The sequence below is a fragment of the Helianthus annuus genome, chromosome 4 (assembly GCF_002127325.2).
Source record: "Helianthus annuus cultivar XRQ/B chromosome 4, HanXRQr2.0-SUNRISE, whole genome shotgun sequence".
NCBI classification, from domain to species: Eukaryota; Viridiplantae; Streptophyta; class Magnoliopsida; order Asterales; family Asteraceae; genus Helianthus; species Helianthus annuus.
Genome location: NC_035436.2, coordinates 74,371,315 through 74,379,826, shown reverse-complemented (window position 1 = coordinate 74,379,826; position 8,512 = coordinate 74,371,315). Strand labels below are relative to the sequence as shown.

The following is an 8,512-nucleotide window of genomic DNA, read 5'->3' as shown; positions in this document are numbered from 1 at the left end:
TGATTTTTTTCCGATTTTTTTTGTTTTTTACCGATTTTTTCCGATTTTTCCCGACCGACTAGTCGCGATTAGGGCCGACTAGGCCGACTAGCGATTTTTTTACTGACTAGCTGAAAATTACTCAGTTGATGGGCGACTAGCGACTAGTCAGCGATTAATCGCCGGCTAGTCGCGATTTTTGCAACCATGACTTCAACATGATGAAAATTATCAGCTTCATGTGCCATATTCTTTCTCCGGCGATGAAGGAATCTCGTCTTCAATATCAAACTTGAACTTCCCATCATCTAATCCCAGCTCTTCTAGCATTTCAGCTCTAGACCTAGGTACTTCCATCTCCCCCTCAAATGGAGCATTCAAGTATATAACAGTTGGTTGTGTGAGGAATACCTGGTCAGCATGTCATTTTCCAGAAGACGAAGACTCCTGGTGTTGATCCTCTTCTTGCTCATTGATCTCATCATTCATAAAATCATCCAACGATTGTTGGATTGAGGGCATCACAATCAACCCCGTCGAGCCTTGATCTTCATTATTATCTTTGTCTATTAAATCGTCCCATGAAGGATCATAATTATGAACTGCATCAAGAACATCTTCTAACTCTTCATCTACTTTCTTTTCTTCTTCCTCTTCTTTCCAACACAATAGCTTCACTTCAGGTTCTCTCACCTTTCGTTTACGTTATTCTACTCTTATTAAACGAATAATATCATCAAAGCTACAAGAGGGAGAAGTAGAATCATCAACGAGTACAAAGCTTTGTTGATCTGTTTCAGCATCAACCATTTCAACATCTGCTTCAGGTTGACTTGAAGAACCACCAGCTTCTTGAGTCTCGATAATCAACTCTTTCTTCTTCTTAGTTGCTTCCTCAGCCAACTCCTTTTCTCTTTAAGCCCTTCGCTCTTCAACCCTTTGAATCTCCAGGCTGTTGTAAACAGATTGAACATTAATGCCCAGATGATGTTCCATTACTATGTATAACATGTTGAGTTGCTCATCCTTCAGTATCTTATCAGCCCTAAGTGCTTCAATCTCCAACTTTAGCAATTTGATTTCACTAGCAGAAGCTTCATGAAGTTTTTGTAACATCTGATGCAGCGTTTGATTAGTTTCATTCAAGTTCTTGTTCTTCAAGTGCAGATCAGTAATCTCTAATGATAATTGCTCAAAGAGCTTAGCGTTATCATCCACATCTTCACCCAACATCTTTATCTTCTTCGCATATTTGACCACAACAGTCTTTATTTCCTCATTCGCTTTAGACAACTCTTCAAGCTGCTTCTTCAATTCATCACGATCAGCTTCAGCTTTTGCCTTTTCTTTCTTGAGAATACTAACTTTCTTTTTCAGATCTTTGACTGTTTCATCATGAAACATATCATAGTCTTCATCTGGAAGAATGTCATCAGTGAATTCACCACGAACATTTGGAAAACCTTCAAATTGATCAGGAAGAACATTTTTCTTTGGCCTTGACGTTTCAGCATCATCAGCACCCTTCTTCTCTATCCTTACATAATCTGGACTTTCTGGAGCTTTTTCTTTCTCAGCTTCAGGCTTTTCAACGCTTTGAACCTCTGGAACTTCAATGTTTTGCTCTTTTACAGCTTCAGGCTTTTCAGGCTTTTCAACGCTTTGAAGATATCACATGCTTTTCACTTTTGCCGCTTTGACTCTCTGGCATAGAAGCACTTCCTTTCTTCGCCCTGACATTCCTTGGAATAACTCCAGATTGAACTGCTTTGCGCTTTGTTCGTAATTCCTTTTTCTCTTCAGCTGTTGGAGTATATGTAGAATCCTCTTCATCAGAACCCTTTCTTTTCTTCTGAGGCTTCTTTTTCAACATGACCTTTCCATGACCAATCTTTGATTTATCAACTTCAGATTCTGTTTCAGTTGACTCATCTTCAGCATCACTTGAATCTGTGTGAGCAACGCCTTCTGGTTCCTTTTCTTTCACCTTTTCTGGTTGAAAATGCTTTGCAGAAGATTCAACTTGAGTCTTTGTAGCAACCTCAGTCTTCTTTGGAAAACCTTCTAGTGACTCTTTCATTAAACCAACACCTTGTTGTATAATCTCTGATGGATCAAGCACTGGCACATCAACCAACCTTGGTGGTGAATTCTTTGAAGGCCGTGCAAAACAAGCATTGAATGTTCATTAGAATAATATAACATTTAATGATCTAACTTCTCTTATGACTCCCCCTTTCAACTATACCCTTAACAACTATCTTCGGTTTAGGAACTTTAGGAGCAATCACAATTGGAGAGGCCTTTGGTGTTCTTTTCCTCTTTCCGTCCTTCATGAACCAGTATCTAAGCTTCTTCTCATGCATATCCCTTAGACTATCAGTTTCATCTTCTGAATTGCTATTATCATGTCTCCACGCATCATTTTCAGGTGCAACGTATATTGGATTTGCAATTTTACAGATCATATGCTTAGCCCTTGGCTCTGTTTCGTCTTTCTTCAGCTTATATTGATCTAATCTGCTCAAGGTCTCGACTTTCATATTCCGTAGATTCATTACATCAGCAGGATCCTTAGGAAGATCTGTCACTTGATCGTCAATCATCATTTGGATAAACCTGGGGTACATTATATACCTCTCACTGCTGATATTACCAACCATATGATCAAACAGTACTTGAGAAATATTGTATGGTCTATTAAGCACCAAACAAGTAATGATGTTCATTATATAGTCTGATGTCTCATCATAAGCTCCCTTCTGATGTGACAAAGCATGCACAACGCGGTGAACTAAGAACTTATATGGTCTGCTAAACAAGGACTTAAGATATTTGCCATTCACATGTCCTACAAACCCATTCTGGACCATAGACCTTTGCATAATAGTTCAGGAACAATGGTAGGATCATTATCATTATCTCCTAATTCCAAAACTCGTCTTAAATCTCCAACGTTAAACTTAACCTCAACATCTATATCTTTATTATTCTCATCTTTCTTTTGAACTGCTGAGTGTATTGTCTTTGTACTCTCATCATATCTTGCCGATTTCCAAACCATTCTAACATGAGACTCATATACTGTCGTTTGATCGGTTAAAGCCTTGTTAGTTCTACTCTCCCTTAAAAACTTTTCCGTATCTTTAAACGGTGTTGTGTTTGTATAGATTTCATCCAAGATACAGTAAATGTTGTGAGAGTGATTCCAATCTAAAACTCTTGCCTGCAATAATGATCAACGTTAGTGTTTGCACAAAGTCCGAGACAAATAGTGAAAAGTATCATAATTTTGAAAACTTCAAAAATTTTCTAACACTTTGAAAGTTCACTCTATGCAGCACTGAGGATCGGATGGCTATCCGACCAGATTGCCATCCGATCAGATGAACCATCACACATACAAATCAGAATCAAACAAGACTTGTGCATTTGGATGGGATGGCCATCCGATTGGATTTCCATCCGATCGGATTGTCATTCGATCCATGTGACAAATTAATTAACATCTTTGACAAGTCAACCAAGAATAAGTGATATGGATTGGATGGCTATCTGATTGGATTGCTATCCGATCGGATTGCCACTCGATCATTAACAAGATAGTCACATAGATGAACAGGCATGTTATTTGGATATTTGGATCGGATTGCCATCCGATCAAGATGCCATTCTATCCATGACAAATAGATGAAAGTGTGTTTTGGATCGGATGGCTATCCGATCGGATTGCCATCCGATCAAGATGCCATTCTATCCAAACCAACTTGTACAGCACAAACTTCAAGACAAATACTTAGAAATATTTCAAACACATTTAATGCATTGGATCGGATGGCTATCCGATCGGATTACCATCCGATCGAACTGCCACTCGATCAATGAACAATGAAGAACAGTTTGAACAATCTATGAACATCAAAAATTTTTCTAACATTTTGACAAAATTGAACATGTTTTCATGTAGAGATTACGCTGATTTACATAACCCTATGTTCAGTGATCTCTAAATCGGCCTAGATTGAGAGTAATTTGAGTTTATGTGCACCGATAGCCGAACACCTCTAAACATCAAATCTCTAAATCTAACATGTTTATGTACAAATTGAACCGGTAAAACTATAGATCTAAGGCCCGTGAACAAAACCCTATGTTTGGTTTGAATCAAAACATCTTAAACATGCCTAGATCTAGGTTTCTTATACTAACAGTCGCCGACAAACATGAATATCATCAAAAACATCAAATTTTGATGGTGAAAATCAGTAAACTTACCTTTCCCATTGTGAAGGTTGAGCGTGCCAACAATCCAATGTGATGTGGAAAACAAGAGTGTGAAACAAGATCAAGAAAAGTGAGAGTGTTTGAGAGAGCATCGAATGAACGTTCGATCGAGTAAAAGTTTGACTGAATGACCATTGACTGCTATTTATAGAAGTGACCAAGTGTCGGATGGCCATCCGATCGGATTGCCATCCGATCGGATTGCCATCCGATCGGATTGCCATCCGATCGGATTGCCATCCAATCCAAACACCTCTCATTTGACTTTTGATGCTATGACCTTTTGCCGTTTTATCAGATTTGGTCAGTTTTAGAAATCCACTTAAGTATCTAGGTCCAAGTTAATGACCCTAGGCACTTAATTTGTCTACCAAGTCCAAGTTAATGACCTTGGTTGACTCAAAACGAAACAAACTGACATTTTGATCAAACTTTTCAACACATTTTCATGAAAATTTACAAGTGTCAACTTAATGAACTTGTTTTGACTTTGAATTATCAAATTTTTTCTAGATTAGCTCCCAATCTTGTTGTCCAGTTCAGAAACTTCCTGCTCCGCTTCATGACTGAGAGTCTGAAGATTAGCTTTCTACCTTGGTTTCTCGAAAAACTAAAGCAGAAATGTAAAATCTTTTTTGGGATTTTAAGAAAGTTTAAACTAGAAAACTAAGAAATCTTTTTGGGTTTTTATGCTAAACCTGAAATGAAATGAAATGCAGTAAAGTAAATATTTACAAGCATATTTTTTGGTGAGCGTGTTAGGGGATCATATCAGCTACCGACAAGCTACAAGTACCGTTGAGCTTGATTACACACTAAGTATTAAACAATTCACTTAGATTGCCGTTATACTGATCCTTTTAAATTTTCACACAAATTTCAATCTATTCAGGATACGATTTAATGTCTTAAATGCTTAACTTATCCGCGTGTCCCACCTCAGAATATACTCTCGTATCCAGACTTCTATATTCAGTCTTACAGGTGAACGTACAATAATGATATCTGTAACGGGTAGTGCGAGACCATGAGAGCTCAGGTTAGAACTTCCGTTCAGACAGAGAGATGATGGCTCGACTTTCGGTGTATCCCGTTTGGGGATCTATTTTTCAACAGCACATGATTAGCATTTTGCAATGTTTCATCATTTTTTATGCTGAGGGGGAGCTTTAAGATTAAAGCAGTGTAGAGTAATATACGAGGACTAGGCTATTGCTTCCGCAAAATCAGAAGTCCTGGTATAATACCCTAGATATCATTACGTTCAAAGACCTAGTATGTCAGAAATAGAAAATCTTTCAAACAAGATTTCAGGGGTTACCTATATATCCGAGAGATGTTCCCCACGAAATAAGAAAGAAATGATTTTTTAGGTTTATATCCCGAACAAATCTTCTAAATGTATAAAAACCTACCGGCATATCATCAGCGAGACTGTTTAATGTTTTTAATCATTACATATCTTTAGCATACTGTAACTGTCTAGCTGATGTACTATCATTTCCCCTTTTACACAAACTCTTTTTGGGTTTTCTATTGTTTTTTGGGTTTTTGCATTTTTTATTGTTTTTGTATTTTCTGAAAATACGACAAACCAGTGCAGTCTGCTTCTCAACTTCATCTGCAGTGGTTTTCTCATCAACGACAAGTAACTCCTCCGCATCCGACAACAGCTTCATACCATTCAATTTTAAAAGATATTGAAAATGACTTTTATCAAAAGCTTTGGTATGTAAGTCTGCCTTTTGTTCGTCGGTGTGGATTTTGTCAATTCGTATCAACTTCTTCTCGAAGCAATCTCGGATGAAGTGATGACGAATTTCATAATGTTTAGTTTTAGCGTGATGTATCGGGTTTTTCGTTATGTTGATTGCAGCCTCATTATCAACAAAAATGGGTGAAGTAAGAAATTGCAAACCGTAATCACGCATCTGTTGCTGGATCCACAGAATCTGCGAACATCAACTACTGGCAGATACGTACTCTGCTTCACATGTTGATAGAGCAACAGAAGTTTGCTTCTTACATTGCCAAGTGACCAGTCGGGGTCCGAAAAATTGGCATCCTGCAGTTGTTGATTTCGCATTGATTTTGCAGCAACCGAAGTCAGAATTAAAGTACCCTTCGAGCATGAAGTCACCATCTTTTGGATACCACAACCCCAATCTTGGGGTTCTTCTCAGGTAGCGTAGAATCCTCTTGGCAATTGACATGTGCGAGGCTCTAGGACTCGACTGATATCCGGCTACGAGGCAGGTTGGGTACATTATATCAGGCCTCGGTGCTATCAAATGCATTAGCGAGCCGATCATTGAGCGGTATAGCATTTCGTCGACCTTCTCTCCGGTGAGATCAGGGTTGATACCATGATTCGTTGCTAATGGGGTGGACATTGGTGCCATCTCGGACATCCCAAATTTCTCTAGAACGTCGTGAACGTACTTTGTCTGATGTATGAAGGTTCCCTCAGGCATTTGGTCAACCTGGAGCCCTAAGAAGAACTTCATCAAACCCATTGAAGACATCTTGAACTTCTGCTTCATCACTTTCTCGAAATCTTTGCAGAATTCTTCGTTTGTTGACCAGAAAATAATGTCATCAACATATATCTGGACGATCAGAAGATGACCATTGACTTCCTTCGTGTAGAGGGTAGCATCCACCTTTCCTCGGATAAAACTGTTGGGAAGAAAATGTTGAGAGAGCGTCTCGTACCAGGCTCTCGGGGCCTGATGCAAACCATACAACGCTTTGTCCAAGAACTAGACCCTGTCTTTGTGTTTCGGATCCGTAAAGCCCGGTGGGTGTCCGACATAGACCTCCTCTTTCACTTTTCCGTAAAGGAATGCCGATTTGACATCTAGCTGATATACTTTGAAACCCTTCCATGAAGCGGAAGCAAGGAAAATTCTAATAGCTTCAAGTCGAGCAACTAGAGCATAAACCTCTGTGAAGTCTATCCCCTCTTGCTGACTGAAACCCTGGACCACGAGTCGAGCTTTGTTTCGGATAATAACTCCTCGGTCGTCTCTTTTACACTTTCGTGTTTATCTTCCTATGTCCGTCAGGCAAATCCACAAGCTTCCATACACCAAGCTTCTCGAATTGACCCAACTCCTCCTGCATTGCATTGACCCATGAATCTTCTGTCAGTGCTTCCTTATAGGTTCGTGGTTCTATCTGCGAGATAAAGCAACTGAGTGAAAATTCAGTTTGTAAAGGAGCAATTTTAGTATAAAAACAAGTAAGGCCATGGTCAATCTAGCTTCTAGTGTGGACTCCTGACTGTAGCTCTCCTATTATCAACTCCTCGGGATGGTATGAAAGAGTCCTCGACATAACTTTGCCAAGAACATCCACCTCGCCTTCCAAATTAGTAACGTTCTGATCCGCAACTTGTTCATTGTCAAGAACTGTCTGATCTGAAGATTGGATTTGCTCCCCTTAAAAATCTGAATCACCACGATCAAAAGTAGGAATAACTTCAGACTCTGAGTTATCATTGTTGACTGCCGTCTGATTTTCAGGAGCAGGTTCGCATTCCGAAGTAGTCGGAGTTTGCTAAACTTCATCATTCTCTCCAGTGTTACTTGGACTAGCTTCATCATCATTGGAAGTTTGTTGTTGACATCTAGAAGACCTTTCTAGAAATCTTCCCTGAGATGCTTCATATTCTCGTAAAATATCCAAATCATCAAAGAACTCTGGCTCTTCTTCTAACTCGAATAAATCCCATAAGGTATCGTAGTTGAATTGCCATGAGTCTGCGGGCTTCTGTGGAGGCATTGTGTATCCTTGACACTCAACATGCTGTGCTTCGATGATCCGCTTGAGACTTGGAACAAAGACTCTTCTGAGTGGACTAGCATATCCCACAAAGATACCTTCTATGCTCTTTGAACCAAATTTACCATCGGGATCTAGAACTGTGCAAGGTGACCCAGACGGCTCTAAATACTCGAGTAGGCTTGCAATTGTTGATCAACTCGAAAAATGTCTTGTTGTGCTTTTTCACAGTAAGTACCCTGTTGAGAGTATAGCAAACGGCTGATACTGCTTCTGCCCAGAAATTAACTGGTAACTTTGAGTCAACTAGCATCGTTCTCGCCGTTTCAATCAGCGTTCTGTTCTTTCTTTCCGTGACTCCATTCTGTTGTGGAGTATAAGGTGTGCTGAACTCTTGCAGTATACCTCTTCGATCACAGAATTCTTCCATTCTGTTGTTTTTGAATTATGTACTGTTGTCACT

At 39.4% G+C, this 8,512-nt stretch overlaps 1 protein-coding gene across 1 annotated transcript; it reads right to left on the bottom strand.

The window, feature by feature from the left end:
• Nucleotides 1-894: 894 nt before the first annotated feature.
• On the bottom strand, nt 895-2,708 carry LOC110882328. Its single transcript, XM_022130379.1, has 3 exons — nt 2,198-2,708; nt 1,718-2,100; nt 895-1,629 (listed from the first exon to the last, which is right to left on the bottom strand). The coding sequence occupies exons 1-3, from the start codon at nt 2,706-2,708 to the stop codon at nt 895-897; spliced, it is 1,629 nt and encodes a 542-aa protein (XP_021986071.1).
• Between the last annotated feature and the right edge of the window lie 5,804 nt (nt 2,709-8,512).

What these genes read in the sequence shown, in the direction of transcription:
- LOC110882328 (XM_022130379.1), bottom strand. Translation starts at nt 2,708, where the DNA reads ATGAACATCATTACTTGTTTGGTGCTTAATAGACCATACAATATTTCT. An exon ending in AAGGGGGAGTCATAAGAGAA is followed by an intron (nt 2,101 to 2,197) that starts GTTAGATCATTA and finishes TTGATGTGCCAG; the next exon opens with TGCTTGATCCATCAGAGATT. An exon ending in CTGGAGTTATTCCAAGGAAT is followed by an intron (nt 1,630 to 1,717) that starts GTCAGGGCGAAG and finishes AGCGTTGAAAAG; the next exon opens with CCTGAAAAGCCTGAAGCTGT.